This window comes from Trachemys scripta, chromosome 3, assembly GCF_013100865.1.
Source record: "Trachemys scripta elegans isolate TJP31775 chromosome 3, CAS_Tse_1.0, whole genome shotgun sequence".
Classification (NCBI taxonomy): domain Eukaryota; kingdom Metazoa; phylum Chordata; order Testudines; family Emydidae; genus Trachemys; species Trachemys scripta.
In genome coordinates this window covers 169,120,800-169,145,903 of record NC_048300.1, presented here as the reverse complement: position 1 = coordinate 169,145,903, position 25,104 = coordinate 169,120,800, and the positions used below count along the sequence as shown (strand labels likewise).

The window sequence follows — 25,104 nt, the reverse complement described above, 5'->3', positions numbered from 1 at the left end:
AGAGCCGTGCACCAATATTGTGCCTAGGAGGCAATAAACCTGGCCAAGTGTCTTTGTCACCAAATCATGCCTGTGGTCTTTATGGGTAACATCAAGATTTGCTGAATGAGCAGGCTGCCTTATCTGCTGTTAATAGTGATAAAATTGGAGCTTCGTGGACAGAAGCACTGGGCAGCATGAACAGCGTTATTGAGGCAACGACACTCCAGCCTTCAGCACTTGGTCTACTGAACCAGCTATCTGCACAGAGCTGGGACAGCACACGGAAAAAACATACAGACACAACCAACTGACAACAGAGTTCTATAGGATTACATTGACTCCACAGAACCACTGTGTAGGAGGTTGCACACCATGCCTTGCCAAGCACAAAACAATTCAAAACCAGTAAATTCATTAGGAGCGCACATGCACAGACTGTAAATCTGAACATTCCAATTGTAATTATAAAGGCTGTATACACCTCACCTTCTCTGTTCACTTCAGCCTCAAGGCTGTTTGCAGATTCCAAAGAAAAGGGGATTCTGGGGTATCAGTATGTATTTGCAGAGGCAACATATTCAGAAAACTCTGATTAAAGACAAAATAGCCTTCCTTTCTACTCTAATGCAATTTCCTCGGCAGATCCCTCTACAGATTAGCAGACAGTAGCACTGCCAACAGAAGGGTTAAGGAATAGTAATTACAGAGACCAAAACTTGTTCCTGAAACAAGCATCTGCTCTGGCTCACAAATGGGAGTAATCATCCACACAAACTCATTTTTGTTTAACTGGATTTACAGTTGGCCAAATATACCACCAGACACTTTGGAAAGCGCCACAGAAGAATGTTTGTAGCTCTGTTGGTCCTGGGATATGAGGGACTCAGGATGGGTGAGGTAATATCTTTGACTGGACCAACTTCTGTTGGTGAAAGAGACAAGGCTTTGAGCTCCACAGAGCTCTTCTTCAGACCTCACCCACAGAAGAATGAAGCAGTACAAGAACAAAAAGAGTTTACAATCTGAAATACAGAAAACAGATTGAAGATGGAAAAAGGGGATGAAGCATACAAGCAGAATGGCCAGGGCAAAAGTTGCCACATATATTGGTAGTTTTTATTTTAATCGCATAAACTATCCACCAGCGTCTCTCCTGTTACTCCCTGGTTGCTGCTGACAGTGAGTTTTAAGGAGGAATTTGAACAGAGAGTAGTGACTTAGCATATTAGCTCCAGAAGGAGGTACCATGCATAGAGGGCAACACAGACCAAAACGTGAACATGACTGTGGGAAGATCGGATTAATGTGGCATCACAACTTGGCCCAGTCCTGCTCTCTGGACATATACCAATCTGTTGTGATAGAATCTAACCACTGAATCCCATGTGCTTCTAAGCTCTGAATAGTGACTAGAGATGGTCAGAAATTTTTTGATACGTTTTTAACTGAAAAATGCAGATTAGTTAAAACTAACACAAAGAAAGAAAAACCCACTCCAAAATAGCCAACAACCCACTGATTATGGCATTCACCTGGGATGGGGGAGACCCATGTTCAAATTCCTGATCTGCCCAATTCGGAGCAGTGATTTGAACCTGAGTCTCCTATATTCTAGGCTATAGACTCAGTCTCTCCAGTTGGAGCTGTTCCATGTTATACAAAATTAAATATTCATTGGGCCACAAAAAGAAACTGACTTGATAGCCTGCTGATTGGGGCACTTGCTTGGGATGTAGGAGATGCAGGTTCAAGTCCCTATTCTGCCTCATTCAGACTTGGACCTGATTTTCTCACAACCCAGGTGGGTGCCCTACCACCTGGGCTACTGGCTATTCTTGGATGGGTCTCTAACTCGTATGTTTTTTGAAAAAATTACAACAGGGACTCATCCTCCTTCCACACTGGAATAAAAAAAAGTCAAAACCTCAACATTTTTTGTGCAACTGAATTATTGTTTTCTGTCCAGTACTATTAGTGACTGATCATTGTTTCTAGCTGTGGTCTCTCAAGCACACTCCCAGCTGCAGACCATGTGTTTGACATCCTTCCTGAGAAATGGGATCCCTGTAGTCCAGCTGTCTAGACCCCCTACTCCAGTGCCACACCCCTTCTGAGCCCAGAGTTGCTTAAACATGTTTTCCCCAGAGTTCACCTGGCTGTGAGAGCATTGATTTCCTAGTTATACCCTTGAGGGACAACATATTCCTAAACTGTCATATGGGACAACAAAGCTGGTATCACTGGTAGTGTTGTCAACAGCGATAGAAAACTGAGAGACCTGGTTAGCTTCAGAGAACATATGAGAGGTTCACGTTGGCCATATTAAGTTTAATTGACAGAGATTTTTTCTTCCACCCTCTCTCTCTCTCATTTACTTAGAATGCAAGCTCTTTGAGGCAAGGACAGTCTCTGACTACACGTTTGTACCGCCTAGCAGAATGAGGCCCTGATCTTAGTTGGAGGATTCCAAGCACTGCTATAATACAAAGGTATTCAAAGAAGAGATGTCAGAGACAAAGACAGATGTCTGACTGGATTGAAGGAGACAAGTTAGAAGTAAAGAGGTAGATTTGTGAGTATCAGCTGCAGCAGAACGCAAGATAGGGTGTGTGACGTTATTGGTATAATCTGGGACCATATAGATCATTGTTGCAACCAAGGTCCTGTAGTGGCACCCAAATCTTGTATAAAGGGGGTCAAATGGGGTGTCTAAGACAAGGTTATGGTTTACTGGTTATGATTATGCTGTCTATACGTGTGTATCAATTTTGTAGTTGAAGTTATGAATATTGGCTCTATACTGTCTGTATTTCAAACTTATGCTATGCTTCTGGGTGACATTCCAGACAAGCTGGTGTCAGCTCTGCCTAGCCTGCTTGATGGCCCATTAAGGACCATCAGCTACACAATGAACCCATTGAGAGAAGGCAAATATGCCTTAAGACTCAGCAAAGTATGCAGGAACTGGCCCATGTGACTCCAGACTCCATTTTACTGTAATTTTCCACAGTAAGAACAAAGAGGTGTTCTTACACCTGGAAAAGACTATATAAGGCTGATGGCCTCATTTCCATTTTGTCTTCAATCCTGCTTCTTATCTCTGGAGGGACTTTGCTACAAATGTAAGCTCTACACAAAGGACTGATGACCCATCCCAGATGGGGATGTATTCCAGAGACTTGATTTGAACCTGCAGTTTATTCTATCTCTGCTGCAAGCCTGAACCAAGAACTTTGCCATTACTGTATGTAATTGATTACATTTAACCAATTCTAACTTTCATCTATATCTTTTTCCTTTTATGAATAAACCTTTAGATTTTAGATTCTAAAGGATTGGCAACAGCGTGATTTGTGGGTAAGATCTGATTTGTATATTAACCTAGACCTGGGGCTTGGTCCTACGGGATCAGGAGAACTTTTTTTCTTTTATTGGGGTATCGGTTTTCATAACCATTTGTCCCCATAACGAGTGGCACTGGTGGTGATACTGGGAAACTGGAGTGTCTAAGGGAATTGCTTGTGTGACTTGTGGTTAGCCAGTGGGGTGAGACCGTAGTCTTCTTAGTCTGGCTGGTTTGGTTTGCCTTAGAGGCGGAAAAACCCCAGCCTTGGGCTGTAACTGCCCTGTTTTTAGCAATTTGTCCTGAATTGGCACTCTCAGTTGGGTCCCGCCAGAACCGCATTGTCCCAGGGTGTATAAGGGAGACGACAGAGTCCAGTGGGGTTCCATGGGAAGTGGGAGCTAAATTAGGAGAAGGGAAATTTAGGGGGTAAGAACTAAAACCTGATTTTGGGGGGAGGGATAGCTCAGTGGTTTGAGCATTGGCCTGCTAAACCCAGGGTTGTGAGTTCAATCCTTGAGGGGGCCATTTGGGGATCTGGGGCAAAATCAGTACTTGGTCCTGCTATTGAAGGCAGGGGGCTGGACTCAATGACCTTTCAAGGTCCCTTCCTGTTCTAGGAGATATCCTATCTCCATTTATTATATTTATTATTATTATTATATTCTGCTATCCAATTCTGCAGGAACAAAGGATGTTAAAAGCAGTCCAGAGAAATATTTAACATTTCTTGGCTGGAGCATAAAAAGCAAATGGTTTCATTTTGTAATTTATTAAATTTCCTGTTATTAATATTTTCAATGGGTAGATATTATGCACACTATTTAAAATAAATGTATTAAAATTAATTTGTGTAAGTTATTTGTATATATACACTCTTCTTAAAGTGCATTTTAATCACTTGCTTCAGCTATATATTGTGAATAAAAAATTCTTACTTTTATGCTTGTTACACCATAAAATTAGAAGAAAAATTAGAAAACAGCAGTGTATTGTGGATATATGTTCATGCACTTTAGCTAAAATATATGTATGATTTATGTTCATCATTTAAATTAGCTGGTTAATGATGCATAGAATCTATCTTCCTTTTATTCATATCCCAACACTGTGTAATTTAATTCAAGGCAGAATCAGAATTGCTCTGTCTCATGTCCTCTGCAAGATAGTGTAATTCGCTTCTCAAACTTGAGTCATGAAGGTTTGATAGGTGCTTCCAAGCCTTAATCTAGTACTCAGCCCAAACTTTATAAGAGGCAGGTCAGCTCCATACAATCTTCATCTGTTTTCTCTTAGACGCGATCAGATTACAGGGCAGGTTGATCTGCCTTACTGTAAATAAGAAGTGAGGCATGAGTTCAAAATCTCCCTGCTGTAAGATCTTCATTCTATGATCTTGGCACCTCAGATATGTAATCTTGAAATAGAATGCTCACCAACAACTCATACCTTCCACCACAGATAATTTTAGCAACTGTATGAAGTTCATGACAAGCTGTTGTTAGAGAAAGACATTTCAGATCTTGGGTGTAATGGCACTGCAGAAACAGAGTATTTCATATCCAGTCTCAGAATGAGTCAATGCAATATCTGCCGAATAGCCTGCTATATACAGTCTACTATCTAAATTCTGCATATTACTCGAAACTCTCCTGTGGCTAAAAGCCCTCATGCATTGGCACAAACTATAGACACTTTTTTCTGGGCTAAAATTACTTATCTTTAAAGCTGAAGAAGTTGTCAACATATCACCTTTACTGCTAACATCACATCCTGAGGAACACAGCAAGAAAGAAGAAAAATACTTGTAAAGCATCAAAATGTAAAAAAACTAAAAACAAAAAAATAGAAAGTATGAAAGCTTGGAGATAAGGAGTGAGATCCTCATCCCCGCTCTAGTCCCTTTATGTAGCCTAAAAAAGCCAGAGTGACAAAAAAGGGCCCTACAAGCCCCATATCCAGCTAGGGAGAATTCCCCTAGTGTAAGAACTTGGGAAAGCCACTTCCTAAGGAACTTCTTGCAAACCTTGGGGTAGAAGGGTGCTGAGAAGGAAACAGTTACAGCTTACAGCACTGTGGAGATTCTGGGCCTCCAAGGCTGTGTAAGTTGCATCAAGGGCCTCTCCAAACCTCAGAACAGCCCAGGACTTCAAGAGCTCATAGATGGCTTAAAGCCACCATAGCTACCCCCAAATCCACATAAGATGTCCTGCGAGTTATGTTATGCATTTTAAAGGTGCTACACAGAATCTCTGCCAAGTTCACTGTCAATGACTCTGATTGGTGATTGCCCCTCAGTTATGAGAGTTGGCTTTTGAGAGAGTCCAAACTGGTCTTTTTTGCCCATGCTGGTCTACTGAGAGGCTTAAATGGAAGAAATAAAGTCATACAATGCACTGCATTAAATAATATCTTTTTCTATAAATGTGAAGGATACTGGATATTCTTGACATCCTTCCTTGGCAACTAATGGCTATCAACTATGAATTAGAATATTGTGGAAAGTAACTCATGGAGTTGGGAAGGCTGCTATGCCTAGTAAGAGAGAAGAACAGGAGGGTTCCCATGTAGTGCTGGACAAAGGAGCTAGGCTCTACTTAAAATTAAAATCCTGCTGCCACATGGCAACCACTTTAAGTAACAAGAACCAGTTTAAATTTAATACTCAGGGTGGAGGAGAATGTGGATCAATACATTGTAACTCTGTGATATTATAAATAACCCTACTCTCAACACTTTGAGAAACAGATTATGTTTTTTTCCCCGAGATTGTTCACGTGGAGCGTAAAACCTCTCTCTTATTGCTTTATTGCTTATGAATTACTGGACAAGAATTTTTTGTTCTAACAAAGAACTATGATAAATCTGGGGATCATCTAGCACCAATGTTGTGGTGTTATTAAAGTTTAAAACGCTGAAAAGCACCTGTATATAGTTAGTAAAAGTTCACCTTTTTGAACTACAACAGTGATACTTGAAACTTATGGAACCTCCTCAATGAGACAGCATGAACACGAGGACAGAGATCTCTTAAAATATTAGCAATATTTTTTCATGCAGCAGCAGAATTTGTCTAAAGATCTGGGGTGATCCCTATTATTAATATCCTTTTAGTTTTAATTACTAAATAGGTGGTTAATATCACATCTGATTAGTATTTTTTCATGAAAACAATTTCTGATTCTCAGATTAGCTCAGTTTAATTTTACACCTTTTTCTTACAGTAACATTTTTCAATCAGTTGCAAAAAGCTTTGATTTAAGAAAAGCGTTGGACAAAAGGTACAAGTAGTACAGTATGAGAAGCAGGTTATTTTCTACATATTGTAATTGGTATTATACTTTCCTTTTATCCAGATTGTGGTATTATATTTTAAAATTATAATACTAATACTATAGTTAATACGTCACTTTGTTTTTAGCTGCTTGTAACCTGCTTATAATATTATCCCCTTTGGCATTAAGAATAAGTCAATATTTCTTTTTTTTACTATCTTTTAATCTTTCTTCACTATCTATTCCTCTACTCAACTCTTAAAATGTGTATTACTCCTGCAAATTTTGCCTGTTCACAGCACACCGAATGAGTTTAGGAAGGAAAGGCAAAAGAGATAATTTACTTTAACCCAGGAATCCTTTTTTCCTCATTCTGTGTGACTTTGTCAATGCACATCTGTCCACTTCCCCACCAGAAACACATATACTACTACCTTTTATTTGTATTTTTTTTTTAATTCTAAGTGAATTAGATAAAAATATATATATAAAATGTGATCACTAAATTAAGGGTAAAATACCAACTAAAACCATGTGTCTCTGGAACAGATGCTATATTACTGTACTGGATTACACATAGAACTCTGCCTGCCTACAAATTAAAAAGCTCTCGTTATCCTCTCTCTAGAATATAAGAAATGCATTAGCATAACCATTAATCATTTTCTTCTAAGCAGCAGCTAGAAGTTCACTCCATTTAAAAAATGGATGGTAGTTTGGGTTCCTTATTTGAAATCTGTGTACTTAACGATGGGGAGAAGATTGTTCACAGCTGAGATAAAAGTATAGCATAAACCAAGTGCCTTACCTTTGCGTCCTGGGTATACATGAGGGTAATATTCATAGTAGAGATCAGGTTGGTCCAGGTTTCCAAATGGTTCTAATTCCAATTCTGCATTTTGGAAAAGATTCAACTTCACCAACAGTGCTAGTCTCACAAACCATAGCTAAAATGGCAACAAATATGAAAATGCCAGGTCAGTTATCGGTTTCTATTGTAAATCAAACTTAAAAATTACTCTCAGTGTTTGAATCATTTCAGGTCTAGTAAATTAAAGAGTCAAAAAACTAATCTCAGATCTGCATGAGTAAAACATATATGCTTGTCATGTAGCAGTTTTGAAAAAGTTAACAAAAAAAAGAGTAAAACCCAGGAAAATGATATTTTGATCAGTTGTGATGTACTGGGCCCTTGAGTGGAAGTTTCTGGAGAGATCTGTATCATTAAGTTAGATAGAATAAAGGGGCCCAAAGAACCCAAAACAGCCCTAAAACCGTCCAACACTTAACAATTTTAAACAGAGTTTGGGGTTTGGTATACAGAGACCTCAGCCTGTTTAGTACCTTGGTGAACACACAATTAAGAAGGAAAAACAGTTAAAGCATCTGAAATGTAAAATATTAAATAAGGCTTTCATTTTAACAACATCCTTGCTCCCTCTGCCTTTAGCTGAAGAGTCTTTAGAAGGAAAAAATAAAACCACACCCTCCTTGTCTGAGCATCCCTTAGATGGTATTAAAGATGGTAACAACTGTCGTTCTGGTTGTGACGTTGTATGATTAAAATATGATTATGTAGATTACTGTTGCTACCACTGTTATGTAATTACAACAAATCTTGTACAAAATAGGTCACGTAAGGTGTTAATGGAAAAGTTATGGTTTGCTGAATATGACTGTCCTATTTGCATGCACGTATCATGTTAGTAGCTGAAGTTATGAATATTGACTATGTACCTATATTTCAAATGTGTTTGCTACTGTGTTAACACCCACAAGGTAGTTACCATCCAGTCTAGCCAGGCACCCAGGGAAAGCAGGTAGCAAGTGGAGGAGAGAGATTGCTCTTTCCTGCTTTACTCCTGGGGGGAATTCTGCACCTCCACTGCTACCCTCCACTTGCTACCCTCTCTCTGGCCTGGTCTAGTTGAGACACCTCTTAAGATCAGGATGACGGAGGCCCAAGGTCCCAGGAGACAGAGGGGATGGAAGGATGAAGATTGTTCCAGTAGCCAATATTTCTCCCAAAGTCTCTTTCCTTAAGGACTTCAAAAGGGAGTGATGGGTGGAATAGCCCACCTCCTCTTTATCTTGTCCACCAATTAGGCCTAGTTTCCAACACATCAATTAGAGTCCATTGATGTCGGTTTCCATACTTAGTTCTTTACTCAAGAACTTAGATCTTAAAGTTCTTGAGTTATATCAGTAAGCCTTTTTGTTTGGACTAATTCAGTCTGTCTCCTTTTTGCACCTTTTCCCCAACATTTGGTGTTAGAGATTATTGAGACACTTTATAATCTATACTCGCTTCTCACAGTCGAGATCACAATTAGGCTAGGTCCAATTATCACAACAGGTCAATATTTCAAACCTGGTTCTAAGCCTCATTACAATTTTCAAGTTATTATACCAGAAATTTCAGATCACTATAATTCAATAAATTTACGTTTGAGATTTGTATTTTCATTTTTCCTTTTTTCTGCTATTTTTAAAAATTGCTATGACTTTAATGAACTTTCACGATTTGCTAGTTACTAGCAGAAAAGAATCAGAAGAGTGGTATGTGTTTTTAGCCAGTCACATTTTATAAATCTGAACATTTGTCATTTTTCCATGAAGTTTTACTGATTTAAGGTTCTTAAAAGTTAAGTTTAACAACTTACTTCAACATGATAACAAAACACGGTTTATAACATCTGAATCAACATTATCTAAAATAACCAGATTAACATTTGTATAGATTGTCCGTTTTAAAGAGCCATCATAATTAATTATAATAATCATGAAGGACAATAACAGCATGAACCTTTGGAGATAGTCACATTAGTCAAAAGAAATTAAGTGTGCTATATGCAAATGTGTGTAATCAACTTACTGTTATTATGCAGTCATTTAAAGTAAAATCTACTTTCATATAACTGGATGGGAGAACTATTTTGTGTACCACTAGGGTACAACTTTAGACACTGATCCTGCAAAGGGTTCTGATTACACTCAAGAGTCTGCCCATGTGGATTCCTTTACAGGAATGGGGCCTTAACCACCACACGATTGTAAGGTGACCATACCTGCAAAGAATCTGTTGTATGATTAGTAGGTAGCCCATTTTTGCCATAGCCTTGACCATGGGCAGTCAGAAGTCGTCCACACAGATCAACTGCTGCTCTCCAGTTTTTGCTGTTCTGTGAAAAAGAATGAAGTAAGTAACCAACAAATGAGCTACTAAAATGCCCAGCTCCTTATTCTGCTTGAAGCAACTATATCTAGCCATTAGTAAAAATTACAAGGTTGGTAAAACTGGCCAGTAAAAAGTGGAAGCTACATACGTAATTAGGCAAAAAGTGAAGTTGAGCATGAGATATAGTTTAAGATGACTAGATCACTAAAAAAAAGTATACACTATTTATAAAAACATCACAAGGATTTTCCAATTAAAGCCATCTATCATATTTTTCTAAACATCCACAATACTCAACACTTTTTGCAATCTCAAACAATGTAGAATAAAAACAAGTCATATCATATTCATTTTACCCAAAGTACTCTAATACTATAACACATTTAGGGTCTGATGCTGTTCCTATTGATTTCAATAGTGCAGGATCAAATCTTTGGTGAAGTTCATTCAATAAAGCGGTTAAGTGAACATTCCAAACATCACCAACTGAACACAGGATGTCTAGTAACAATTATTAACAATGAGGGAGGAGAAATTAGTTTGTTTTTTAAGAGAATAAATGTAAAATTATATTTAAGATTACAGATTGCAGAGTTGTTTTTTATTTAAACATTTGAATTTCCATTCAATCTTTCTCAAGGGCTAACACCATTTGATACTTATTTATTTTAATTGATAAAATCAACCTCATAGAATCAGAGAATATCAGGGTTGTAAGGGACGTCAGGAAGTCATCTAGTCCAACCCCCTGCTTAAAGCAGGACCAATCCCCAACTAAATCATCCCAGCCAGGGCTTTGTCAAGCCTGACCTTAAAAACTTCTAAGGAAGGAGATTCCACCAACTCCCTAGGTAACCCATTCCAGTGCTTCACCACCCTCCTAGTGAAAAAGTTTTTCCTAATATCCAACCTAACTCTCCCCTCCCCCACTGCAACTTGAGACCATTACTCCTTGTTCTGTCAACTCAGTTCAGTGTGTTGCACTGACATATCATGCTTTATAACTACGCACTTGCTAGCAAATTAAAATTTCTACCTTGTTGTGTACTCTACTGAAGCCTATTAAACAGAAAATAAATTTCCAGAGACTTTAACCCTGACTATGGAGCAACTACTGGTATTCTCCAAATCTCAAAATTTTTCTGTTTTGCAGAAAAACTTTAATGAAGATTACTGTATATTATTATTATCTGTATTATTGTAGCATCTAATAGCCCCACTAAAGATCACTACAGATTACACTACACCTCATAACGAAAGAGTAAATCACTATTTAAAAAAAAAAAATAAAGTCTCTTGCATGTAATAAAAATAATAATTAACAGAATAGGAAGCTGCCATACTGACAGTGATGAAGGTTAAGGTGCAGAAAATGCAGTTCCAATTGGATTGAATGCATGAGACACACCTTTCAAAGTTTTAAAAATGAAGATTCACCTGTAAACAGTATTCTCTGAGATGACCTCTGCACATTCACATTCTTAGGGCGCACCGATGGTGCATCTTGAACTGGAGAAAACTTCTAATAGCTGTGCCTATTGAAGCCTTTTTGTTGTCTCCTGCCCCTCTCCTTGCTGTTGTGAATGTTCAGAGGACATAGCTATAAGAGAGGGCATAGTGCAGTGACCACTTAAGTGCCTTCCACCACCTCTTTAAGTCCAAAGCTGAAATTAGGACTCCGAGTAGGGAAGGTGGGCAGGGAGTGAGTGTGTGCAGAACTAATCTCAAAGTAACCTTCATTTCTTCTTGAAATGACCTCTACACATTCCCACTTGTTGGAGTTTAGTAAGCAGTACTCCTTCCTGGACAGTGGGACAAGGATGTCTAGTTAAATAGAGAATGTAATACTGCTTTACCAAATTGTGCATCTGTTCTAGATGCCAGATCTAGAGAATAACGTTTTGTGAAAATATGAACTGATTTCCAAGTGGTAACGCTAAGGATTTCTAATATGGGAACGTCTAAGGCAAACCATAGACATAGCCTTCACTGAGCCAAGTATACTCCAGGCTCTTCTGGAAGAGGAACAGCAATGTGTTTAAAACACACATCAGTACAGAATCTAACCAACTTACAATGGCATTGGGATGAAATTTTCTGAAGTTACGTCTTTTCCTTTTCTTTTCTCATTTGGAACTGCACCACTAGGTGATTTCCTACATTGATAAGCCTAAGGAATACTCTCTTAGCATCTAAAGTGTGTAACGTAACTTCCCAAGTGAGCGTTAGAACTATGGAAAAATACTGGCAATTTTATGGACTGGTTTAGATGGAATTATGCTACGATCTTAGGGAGAAATATCAGGTGTGGACAAAGGACCACTTTATCACAGACTGCAAGCGGGGTGGGTGTGTTAGCCATGAGCGCCTACAGCTTGTTCACTAGTAGCTACAGTAAAAGCTGTGTTAACTGAAAGTGTCCCCAGTTTCATTCTCCCATAGGTTTGAAGAAAGGTTTAATGAGCTGACTAAATACTAGATTGAGGTACCATGTATATTCGGGTTCTCTGTTGGGTAGACATTTATTAACCTCTTCAAGAATTGTTTTACTATATCATGGCTGAATTCAGTTGTTTGCTTTACTAAGCTATAATAAGCGGAGATGGCTTACGACGTACTTTTCCCAATGATATGGAGAATCCCAATGATTTCAAATGAAGTAAGTAATTCAGCACGGAGTGAATAAGAGCTGAAATTGGGCTTATGCTATTATTGATTGCCTATAAAAAGAACCCTTCCCATTTGCTATCATAACACTGGATAGTCTAGATCTGTAAAAATCCTAAGGCCAATACTTTCAAGTGGAGAGAGTCTGGCTCCAGATGGCAAATCCAACCTACCTGCTGGGCCTGGAATTTCAGGGAGAGACAGATAGTCTTGTGATAGTTGCAGGAGATCCAAGAACCATTTTTGTCTCATCTACACTGGGGCAATCAAAACAATCCTGACTCTGTCTTGTTTAATTTTCCTGAGGACTCTCTAAATCAGAGGAATTGGAGGGAACATCTAGAAGTGACGTACCCTGCAGTTTAGAAGAAACATCTGAAATGGACTGGTTGTCTGTTCCGGCTCTGGGGCAAAACCTTTGACATTTGGAACTGTGTCTTGCTGCAATCATGTCTATCTCCTGAAGATTTAGACTGTCCAGTGTTATGATCACAAGTGGGAAAGGTTCTTTTTATGGGCAACGAGCATAAATCCAATTTTAACTCTTGTTCAATCTATTCCCCCACAGGGAGACGATGTAATTTTCTACTGAATTCTTGAGTGACCACTAGCATTGATTGTGTAAGCCTCTGTTCAGCTGACTTACCTTTATGTTGTCCCTGTCTACAAGGTGGTGAGCTATACGATGAATTTGCTGTAGCATGCACCACTGCCCTAGAGCTATGGCCTCTGTGCACAGTTGGCTTGAACGTGCTTTAGTCTGCTTGTTTGTGTAAAATATTGATGTAGTATTGTCAGTAACTATTTGAGCCACTCTGCTCTATAGTTGAGAGAGAAAGGACTAACACACTGCATTTAATTCCTCAATTGTGAAGGTCTGATTGAGATGTGGGGGAAAAAAAAAAAAAAAAAGCTCTGCATATCAAGGACCCCCAAACCTTTCTTGGGCAGATAAAAAGGGGATAACTGAAGCTAGAAAGAGTTCAGCTACTCAGGGTCTAGAACGGGTCAGAGATTTCTATCTTTCTTTTGGGATCGGAAAGTACCTGGACTAAAGCCTTTCCTCTCAAACTCTTCAGGAACTTCCTCTATGGCACCTGACTCTAGTAGTGAATGGACTTCTGATCTTAGTGAGTTCTCTTGAGAAGAGTTCCTGAAGCGGGATGGGTAAGAAGGGTGGAAGGGAGGGAGTGCGTAGAATTGAATGGAATAATCCTGCTGGACAATCTGTAAGATCCTTGGTGATGATAGTCCAAGGATCTAACAAACAGGAGATGTAGTTTTAAAATGAAGGGACAGCAACTTGTAGGTTTAAAACTGATCTGGGCTACTCATGTATCTTGTAAAACCTGAGTAAAAGGGGTCAGAACAAAGGGAGATGGTGCAGCAGGTCTTCCTTTAGCCCATGGTTTATAGAGTTTGCTTCTATGCTGTAGCTGAATACGGGGCTGTTGTTGGTACTGCTTCATTATAAATGAACAGGAAGTAGAGAAAGGATATGATTGCCTCTGGTAACAAAAGGCTGGTACATCAGATCTTTTTCTGAGAAATCCTCAGGGACACTGCAGGTTCAACTTCTCTAGAACTCTGTCAGTTCAAAAGCTAAACAGCACTTCACTATCAAATGGGAGATACTGTATCTGGATTTTTGTTTCCAGAGGAAGTCCAAATGAATATAGTCATGAGTGGTTATTCAAATTAATCGTGAATGGCACAACAGCTCTACATACGCCTCTACCCCGATATAAGGCTGTCCGCGGGAGCCAAAAAAATCTTACCGCGTTATAGGTGAAACTGCGCTATATCGAACTTGCTTTGATCTGCCGGAGTGCGCAGCCCTCCCCCCCCCAGAGCGCTGGTTTACCACGTTGTATCCGAATTCGTGTTACATCGGGTCATGTTATATTTGGGTAGAAGCGTACCACATCAGAAGTGTTGAAGGATGCTCTCAAGGCATGCATAGTCAGAGTTTTGGCCGGTTTTCTTTGGGCCTCAGATAATGACCGAACAAACAAAGCTATTTTCTCCCATTACTAATATTTGTATGAGGACCCTACTGTCTGATAGGTTGCCACTGTAATGTCCAAATGTGGCAGAGAAGAATATACTTCCATGCAGAGTCTAGCTTCTCACCCTCTCTAGCTGAAATGGTATAGTGGAGTTGCTATCTTTCAGCTCTTTTAGTGGCCGTCACCACTACCAATGAATCTGGAGCTGGATGGTCTGGATAAACAAAAACTTCCCAAGTGACAGATGGTTAACTCACTTATTTAAAAACAAAAACAAAAAACAAAAAAAACCCAGACAGACACTCCTGGTCCAGATGCTGGGTTTAACCAGATATGTTTGCTGGCTGCAATAAACCATCCAGCACTCCTGAAGGGTGAACCCAAAATATTGAAAACTGGCTGTACAATTTCCTCTAAGGTTAACAAAGGTTAAATGCTTAGGTAGAACCATTCTTTGTATGAGTTTGTGTAATTGGAGCATACTTTCTGGAGGGGAAGATGACGACACACCCACATTGTCATCCAGCAGAGTTTGAACATCTGGCTCTGTATCCAGAAGTTCAATAGGCCTCTCTAGTTTTTCTTCAGACAGAATACCGGGGACAAGCAAAGGAGACTCTTCCCTTCGTACTAGGAGTGACAGATCTGAGTAGGATGGTTCTGGGGTGGGGTATTTCCCCTATACCTTTTTGAGAGAAACCTCCCATTGCAGCTGCCTTTCTTCAACTCTAATTCAGGGCAACCCCTAGGGAGTGGCCAAGATCGTCACATTGCCTCCTAGTGGTACCTCTCAGCAGGGTGGATAAAAATCAATAATTTAAAAAAATAAATAAATAAAAAAATCACATTTTTTAAATTTAAATAGGATTTTTTCTCAAAAAAATCCTATCTAAAGATAAAGATATATTATAACTCAAAGATATCCCATCATGGAATAGGGATTATAAATTCTGAAGTATGAGACAATATATTCATGTAATGTTTAGGAAAAGTTTTGTAAATGAGATCCAATAGTTCATGGATTAGATACCCAATCTTACGGGTTCCAGGGGCTTCTGTATAGATTATTTAGGTTAATCTTTTTATCTACCCAATGGGACTCAGTGCTCAGTCTAGAAGATACCATCAGAGATGCTTAGTTTTACAGTTCTCAAACTGTGAATTTGGGTCTCCAGAGATAACATGCTTGTTAACAGCAAAAATGTTTTAAAATAAATAAATAATATATAGAGGCGAGAAATAACAGCCCTCAACCCTATTGTCCCTCTGCTAATTTGTGTACACAGAGTCAATCCCTTACATCTCTCTAAAAGTGCAAAGTTTCAAAAAGTTCAATGAACAGAAGATTGTTGGGCATGGAATAGATCTGGACAAGGAGAAGTCTGGAGATAAATGTGAGAAGGGAGGGACCGGCAGTAGAAACAAAAGTGAAACTGTTTGAGCAGCATATTCCAGGAGTCTTGAGGTCTTTCTGAGTGTAGCCTTCATTGATTTGAGATCTACTATACCATTCTCTCTAGAAGGGAAAACCTATAATGGCAGCAGGCCATAAAAGAGACCCAGTTTGGGAATATTTTAATAAAGTTCGTCTACCTGTGGGTAAAACAGGCATGCTTGCAAAATGCAAACAGTGCAACAAAGAAATGCAAGGCCTGGTTGCCCGAATGAAACAACATCATGAAAAGTGTTCCTTCTCAGGAGGAAGTTGCATTGAAGATCATGAAAGGAATATGTCTGAACATGCACGATGACTCCAGCTAACACTACGGAGAAAATTAAGACGAGAGAATGTAAAAACCAAAGCTCAAATTTGGTTAGGACAGCAATTCCTTCCTTAATATTCTTTCCTTTGGAAAAACTGTCATGGGATCTTTTAAATTTCCTCAGTTTTACAGATTGCCTGAAAGACTGCATTTCCAATATACTGGGACTTTGTTTCAGTACTGATACAGTAGGAAAAATAGCCCCTATTGAGTCATCAACACTACTGACTTCAGGATGTAAGCTCCTTTGGAAGTCTCCCTCCTAGTTACTGCTCAGGACCAACCTTGATTATTTTATGAATTCTGGTGAGTTTACAGCCAGAGGACATCTAATTATAGTAACAAGTATCATCTTTCTCTGTTATATGAATGAGGTATGTCCATTTTCCAAACAAAGGTTATGCAGACCAGGTGAGCTAGCCCTTAATCTATGGAGACCAGACCACAGTAAAAAATAACCAAATTTGGTTCTCTCTACCGAGTCTCGGTTGGACAACCATTCACTTTTCAAAACCCCTATACAATTATGGAGACTGGCAGTCTATTCTCAAGAAAAACTCAAGAGTAAGGTAGAAGATAATATTTGTAATGGAAATCAGAGTTGTGAAAAGATGTTCATCTAATGACTGTCCACAGGCTATCTGACTTTAATGAGAATCCAAATCACCCCCCAGAGAGCAAAAAAATTTACAACATTGTTTACTCCAAGGGTAAAAACCAGTTCCATTGCCATCAAGTGATTTCAAAGACACAGGAAAAGTCAGGCCACCCAAACTTCTATCAGACACAATTGATGCTGTTCAGCAGAACTGTAAACAGAAGCATGTTCTCCTCTCCGGACTTCAAAATAAATAATTAAATAAGTAAAAAAAAAAATCAGACAAATAGAAAACTATTTGAAATTGCTTAATAACTTAAATGATTAAAAAAATAAACTGAAGCTTTTTTTAAAAGTAAAACTTTCAAGTTTTTAAAATGTGCCATATAATTGTAAACCTAATTTATTATATTTGACAACATATATAAGAGCACAATATTAATCTTATGCATAAGTAATAGTATGTCAATTTTTTTTTCACATAGAGGCTCAAAGGGAAGTGATTAACTCTACATGTCACACCATTAAAGTGATTAAAATGTCCTCCTCCACTAGCTGCAACATTCTTCTCCCCTGTAAATTCCAATGGTAGACCACTTTGACATTACTTAGGAAAATGTAGTTACTAACCCTTTTTGGGCTAACCTCTTACAAAAATTATTGTTCACTAAAACCACTAATACACAATAAATACTCTCATATATGGCATTTATCAAAAACTCTTAGTACCACCACAAAGATTGTAAATATGTTGCAATGGGAAATATTAAATATGTGCCGTATCTAATAACAAATACAGTGGGGTTTATTCAAAGGGAGGTAAAAAGCTAATCTATGGAATGGTTGTGACTAACATCATTAATGTTTATACGATCTAAGCATTATTTTTACTTGCTACCGTAAAACAAAATGTTGCATGGAAAGGCTATCATTTACTTTTATTTATTACAGAGACAACTGTATGCCCATGCACTATAATAATAAAAACATTTTGAGAACTAACATTTGATTTGCAGAATTCAGTTGAGATACATAAATGCTTATTACCTTTTATAGACTTGTAACTTTATTTACAAATTACCACTACTACATCAGGCATATAGATTTTAAAAACTGGTTGCTAAATTGCTATTGAACTTTTGTAGTCCTCAGTGCTCTGAGTTGTAAAACAGTTTGATAGCAGAACCTCCTGAACTTTTTGTACTTCTCTACCAGTATTCAGTGGTATTCAAAAGCAAAATTTCAGAATTGTGAAACGCAAGCATTGCTCAAGAGCCTGTCAGTGGGATATAGATCCTTTCATCTTTAAATTATTGGCCTGAATCCACCTCCAGGCAGCTATGAATTCATGAATTCAGCTGACGTGAATTCATTTTTGTGGTCTCAGTCCAGTTCCTGGGGTCAGTTATCAATGTCACCATAATTGGTACTGCTGTTGTCAGTCTCAGCAGAGAAGCTGAGGACTTGGTGACTGAACCCACCTTCTCATCTCTGGAGACAGTTCCTCAAGATCACAGTTGAGGTGCATTGGCAGGACATCATGAGTAAACTTGCAGAGTCACTGTCTGGTATGTACCTGCTGCAGACAGGGCTTTATCAGGGTTGTCAACCACAAGCACTAAATTCACCTCCAAAATTTCTTTTTAAAAAGGATTGATGTGCAAGACATCTGGCTCTTAAGCAAACACCTGGGGCAAAATCCTGACCCCAATTAATTCAATACCAAAATTCCCATTGACTTCAACAAGATCAGGATACCATCCTCAGAACTAAGTAGGAAAGCATTCTCTATACATGGCACCTCCTAGAATAATAAGAATATGTTGGTACTAAGGTGATAATGGAATCAGAAAATGGCTCTGGTAAGATTCACAGCAGGTATGTCTATTTAGAAGACATCATAGGAGACTGTGGTCATACTTAGCCTATGGCCATATTTAAACCAATAAGCGACATGTTAGAGTTTTTATAATACTAGCCAAATTTGGAAGTTTGGGATCTCGATATTTCAGATTGGTTTATCAGCCACTCTTATATAACAAGGTTTTAAAAAAAAAGTCCGAAATTACTCCAGAATCAAGTTTAAAAAAAATTAACACTTTTCCCCCCTTTGAAAATAAAAAAAGAAAGCTAAACTTTAAAGTCTCATTGACAAAGAAAAATTTAGAACTTCTATAAATAAGATTGCAGAATACAATTACATTACCCACTTGGGAAGAACTATCTGCAAATGGCAGGACCAAAGAGGATGAATATATAGACATCTGGATTTCTGGCCAAATGGCTGCTACTTTATTAATTAGTTCTATAACATGACAGCTTCTCAAGGAAACCTGTCGTATCAGCAGTCAAAAACGGGGAAGGCAACAGATGCTCCAACTGTCACTGCCTTCTCTTCTTTGATGCTCAAATCTGGAGCATCACAGTCCCAGGGCTTAAGAGCCCACTTAAAACTAAGGTCATAACAGAATCATCATTATGTCTAAGGCCTACAAGTCTGCAGCCCAAAAGAGCCTATTGACTGAAAGGCAACCTGACCTGATTGGATGCGTGATCATTCCTACCTCCTTTCCTGAAAAAGGTGCGTTGATCCTTAATTCACAGAGAAAGGGGGCTTCCCCAAACATCTGAACCTCTATAGTTTGGGAAGAACTAACCACCAAAATAATAACTACCACACTGAAAAGGGGCATCTGACACTCCTACTGCCAGCATCTACAGCCTAAAGTTGTAATCTTCCGAAAAAAACAACGTATCAGTAAGCTTCACAAATCCTGACCTGATCTGTCAACACTAATGTCATTTTGCACAGTACTTCAATCCTCAAAGTACCCAGCCAACTGTCTGCAAAATCTACAAGATGCCCATGCCAAATGACTGCTGAAGTCCAAAGCTTCTGTTATTAATATTTTATTATCATAGTGCTGAAAGGTCAACCAAGAATGGGGGCCCCCTCTGTGTGCAGAGTAGTAGACGCTTCCTGACCCAGAAAGCTTACAATCTAAACAGACAAGACAGACATAGGGTGGGGGGAAGTGGTACAACACACAAGCAGCGTGGAGTGAACAATGTGTTCTCAGCAAACATCATACTACTTCCATGATTTTTTTTATTGTTGTTCGGGGTGGGGGTTACTTGGGAGGGGATAAGGTAAATAGGAAGGAAAGGGGGAGTGAAGAGGGCAAGGGGTAAAGTCATAGAGTGAAACTGATGTGAAGAGACTGTGAAGGAGGGCAAAGGTTGAAGTAAACAGCCAGCGAACACAGGGCAGAGAAAGGCCAGTCAAAACTGTAGAAAGTTCACTGAATGTCCAGAGGTCCCTGCTTTGGTTGCTTCTGCGCCTACCGGTTGGAATCCACAGCAGCCCATGTAATTCCTTCAAGTCCATCAACATCCATGTGCACAGACTAGGATATTGTCCATAGACTATATTCAGCAGACTACACAATGTGCTTGCCTATCCTGAGGAACCACTATTGGGCTATATGTTAAATCCAAAGTTTACTGACACAAAACACTCTCGGCCTGCAGCACAAGGTTCAGACATGAGCAGAACCACTCAAATAGATATTGTCAAAATGGAAATGCATAATGATGTTGTTGCTAATTATACTCCTATCTGGGATGGGCCTGTGTCACAGGGCAGACCTTCTCTTATCCTTAGTACACTGCTTAATCTGTTCCTTCCAAATATATATCCTCTAAATTACTGAGCCAATTGCCTCCTCAGCCCAGCAACTGCCACCCAAGTATCAGTGATCCCCAACAGCGACAGGTTAATTAACTTCCATTAAGCCTTTGCACCAACCAATGTGTCACAGAAAGTGCTGTCACATACCTTCCCCACTTATTCCAGTTGAGACCTTTTCCTGCCTCCCAAGGAGGTCTTTTTTTCCTGCCCAAGTCCTACCCTCTTTATGGCATTGAGGTTCTACTGGGGCTTCCTCAGCCCTTTCAGACTGGTCTTCCACAGACCACTGGGGAGGGTTTCCGGTCTCCTGCCTTCTACTTGTGAAAATAGTAAATTTGGAGGGCAGAGGTTTCCCCCACAGTTCCACCTCAGCCCATAGGTCATCACACCAGTTGCACCCCATGGATCTTTCCTCCAGCTTACTTTGCTCCTGGCTTGTATCTATTTGAGATAATTGTTCCTCCAAAGCCTCAATATCAGAATCCCTCTCTTCTCCTGACTTATCATGCCCCTGGCTTGGGACTATTGAGGCAAGTTTGCCTGTCAAGTCCTCTTTACTGGTACTCTTCTCCCTCTCTTCTGTATGTTCATCATCCTGTACTTTGCACGTGGCTTGGTCCTCCTGGGAGTTGGTTGAGCCTCTGCTCTCCTGCTCCTTTAGGTGTCCCTGATCTAGTACTCCCTGATCTACTGCCCTCTTCAAGTTTTTCTTTCCCAAATCCTCCAGCACATCTGGTCTTTCTGGGCTTGTTATGGTATGTCTAGAGTTATTAAACACTGCACCTGGAAGGCTACTTGGAGGGTCTACATTTGTGTTTTCTTTACACGGACCTATCTGTTGGGGACTTTCACTCCCCTCATCTGCCCCTTTTTTACTACGAGAAATGGACTCCAATAAGTTCCTTGTGTTATCAAGTAAGGCAATGGATTTACTACACCCACTCTCTGCCATTTAAACTTTCCTTCTACTTTCAATGGAACAACTGACATGGGATAAGTGTTCTTTTCCCCATGTACTCAATATATTGTTATCGTCACTCTCTCCTGTTGCCACTGTGGTCTAACTAAGGTGCTCTGTACAAGGGAACATGCTTCCAATGAATCCATAACGTCCCTCTGTAGTTATCCTGCCTAGTTTGATGGGAATTTTCTTTATCTCAGGTCCTCCTTTTACACCTGTCCACCCACAGAATTCTGCAAACCCAGCTGTACATGTAGGTGCAGTCTTTTTTTTATATGACCTTTGCCCCCGCACTGGTAACAAATCACTAAGCGGGGAATTGGGGCACCCTTGTTTGCCTCTCATGACCAATTCCAGGGCTTCAATACATAAGGTTCCTTAAGCTTCTTTCCTCCCTTCCTTGCTGTAGAGGAGAACAGAGCTCTTTTCATGGAAAGTCTGCTTCTATATGCTCCCTCTTTTAATTTTACAGTGGTCTCTAACAATTCTGGCTGACGTCTCCAGATCCAGACTCTCATAGCCTTGGGGAGGCTTGGTGTAAACTGTTCCAGAATAACTGAGTCCGTGAGGGCCTTTAAAGTTCTGACTTTCTGGCCTCAACCAATGATTGGCCCAGTCTGGCAATTTCTGTGCAAAAGCCCTGGGACATATCCCACCATTCCATCTAGCTGCTCGGGATTTTTGGTGGTATTCTTTCGCTGACAAGCCCACCCTGTCCAAAACAGCATCTTCCTGAGAGGCATCCTGGGACGTAGCTGTGACACTACCAGGTCAGGTGGTCCTGTCACCTGATACAAAATACCACCTTGGACACTGCTGGTACTTTTCCTCTGTAGGGGGATGGGGATCAAATAAAGGTTTCCTGCCTTAGGTAAATCCTTTTTAAGGCTGGGGAGGGGGTTAATCTAGACTCTCATCCATTGCCAACCTAAGAAGAAAGACTGCTGAAAGTACCTAAGGGGAAAGGCAAGGGTGAGTCCAGACTGAGACAGGGGCCCAGTTTGTAAGAAGAGAAAACTGGAACTCTAAGCTATAGAAACTCTGCATCCCGCCTAATTCAACATTTAGGATGAGAAATTTCATTTTGTAACTTGTTCCTTTAATGAATTAAGCTGTTTGCATATTTCGTTTTATTTGCTTAGTAATCTGCTTTGTTCCGTTTCCTATCCCTTATAATCACTTAAAATCTGTCTTTTGTAGCTAATAAACTTATTTGTTGTTTATAACATAACCCAGTTTGTGCAATCCATATCGGGGGGAGGGGCAAAGAAGCTGTACATATGTCTCTTCACATTGAGGGAGAGGGCAAATTCTTATGAGCTAGTGCTCTGCAGATTTTTCTATACAGCGCAAGACTATATACCTTTGGGTCTGCACTCCAAGGGAGGTGGGTACCTGAATGCTGGGGCAAGTCCCTTAAGCTGTGTCTTCCCAGAGCTGATCTCAGTGTCTGTGTCTCTCTGCAGCTGGGTGTGGCCCTGCCAGTGTGCGCTAGAGGTGGCTTAAGAGCCTGGCTCAGCAAGACAGTGTAAGGGGGCCCAGGCTGGCAGAACAGGTGGGCTCAGTGGTATCCCAGTACATCAGGTGGCACCTTAAAGGGGGACAACCCATCACACAGTCTTTAGCTTGGTGTTTGCTTAGGGCCCCATAAGCCACCTGAACCTCATTGGTCAGGTAAGGGGATAGCTGCAGTACCCATGCACCCTTGTCCCATCTGGCACTAACAGCCACCTGCTTAAAGGTTGGCAAAAAGGCACTGGGGTCATCCCACAGGGCTATCTTAGGTAGTCCTGGCCTATCACCCAACTTCCAATGAGGGAACTGGAACTCACCAGCCTCTGTAAGAGCTGCCGCTGTACCCAAGACATATGGGAATCAGTTAGACCTATAAGCATGTGCTCAAGAACCAGCCAGCCAAACCACTGAGAGAGAGAGAAAGCTTGGTGCCATGACAGAGCCCTGGTGCGCCCCACCCAATGTTCCATTTCAAGCAGTGGACATCCTCCTTCAGAGGATGGAGATCAAAATACCCCCACCTAGAATATACTGGGGCAAAAAAAATCACTTCCTGACCCCTGCAGGTGTCTGTCTGGAACCCTGAAATATGAGCTTTTAGGAATGTTAAGATATAAACTGGAAGTGAGCCCCAGGGCTGCTGAGCCCTGCCATCACATGTAACCCTGTCATACAATCAGACTCATAAATTTGTCCAGCTCTCTCTTAAAACTAAGTTGTTTGACACCACAACGCCTATTGGGAGGCTGCTAACCCCTTCTGATGGCTAGAAACCTTCTTCTAATTTCCAGCCTGTATTTGTTCATGGCTCGTTTATATTCATTTGCTCCTGTGCCAACACTGTTCTTTAGTTTAAATACACCTCTACCCTGATATAACACAAATTCGGCTATAATGCAGTAAAGCAGTGCTCTGGGGGGGCGGGACTGCGCACTCCGGCGGATCAAAGCAAGTTCGATATACTGCAGTTTCACCTATAACGCGGTAAGAATTTTTGGCTCCCGAGGACAGCGTTATATCGGGGTAGAGGTGTAGCTCTTCATCCTCTCTGATATTTACCCTCCAATGTATTTATAGAGAACAATCATATCCCCTCTCAGCCTTCTTTTTGTTAGACTAAACAAGCCAAGATTTTCCAGTCTCCTCTCATAAGATAGGCCCTCTGTTCCCTGATCATTCTAATAGCTCTTCTCTGCACCTGTTCCATTTTAAATACATCTTTCCTGACCATGGGTGACCAGAACTGTACACAGTATTCCAAATGAGGTCTTAATAGTGCCAGTAAAATGGCATTAATTCTTCTCTACATCTACTGGAAATGCGTTTCCTGATACTCACATCAAATATGCAGAATTTTGCAAAATTTTAAAATATTGTGCACAGAATTTCTAGGTGCAGAATTCCCCCAGGAGTAAAGTAAACTTTTAAAATATACCTGGTTAAGTGTACTATGCTATGTATTTGAAACAATCTTAATTTTAGCTTGCCCATGTTGACAATATTGATTATCAAACTATGTCCTTTAAAAGCACAAATGCTAATCAAAGGCTACAGTATTTTGGTTCTAGTTTTATAGCAAATCATGAAGAGATACATGCACACTTTTTTTTTTATATGTACTATATTACACAATCATTAGCACTGAAGTATTTACAGGGAAGTACAGAATTTAATAAAAATTAAAAGATGAACATTAAAAGTAGTCTTACTTACAATTAGCTGTTTCAAGCCTACAAAAGACTGTTCTACAGAATTGGCATTTAAAACTTGTCTCTTCACTGCTGCTTGCTCACCCAGGAACCGGAGCATTAAGTCTTTTACCGCATCTCCCTGTCGCAAGGAGAAGAGGAAACACAGACTATAACAAAAAAAACCATTTTAACATTCTTCTAGTTACACAGAACTTTGAAAGAAAAGACAAGTAAAATGCTTCTAATGGAAAGATATTTTCAGTGAAAGTGCTTGTTTTCAAGGATGAATTCTTTTTGTAAAATGAATGCAAATCTTTACATATTTGAGACTTTTCCACCAAATAAAAAGTTCAAAAATTAGGTTGAGATAGGCATCCAAACTTTGTGCATTGAGATCCGCCCATCACTAGATCTATATTTAGCTATACTGA

The 25,104-nt window shown here is 39.8% G+C and overlaps 1 protein-coding gene across 3 annotated transcripts in view; it reads right to left on the bottom strand.

The window, feature by feature from the left end:
- The window catches only part of TRAPPC12 (trafficking protein particle complex 12), a 91,125-nt gene that overhangs the window by 52,251 nt on the left and 13,770 nt on the right, over nt 1-25,104 (bottom strand). For all 3 annotated transcript variants that reach the window (XR_004645239.1, XM_034766427.1, XM_034766428.1), the window contains exons 3-5: nt 24,696-24,812; nt 9,669-9,782; nt 7,409-7,547 (exon numbers count right to left, since the gene is read on the bottom strand). Coding sequence is in view for 2 of the 3 variants with exons in the window: in XM_034766427.1 (XP_034622318.1) it covers nt 7,409-7,547; nt 9,669-9,782; nt 24,696-24,812 (370 nt within the window). In the remaining variant the exon portion in view is untranslated. The remainder of the gene's footprint in view (nt 1-7,408; nt 7,548-9,668; nt 9,783-24,695; nt 24,813-25,104) is intronic.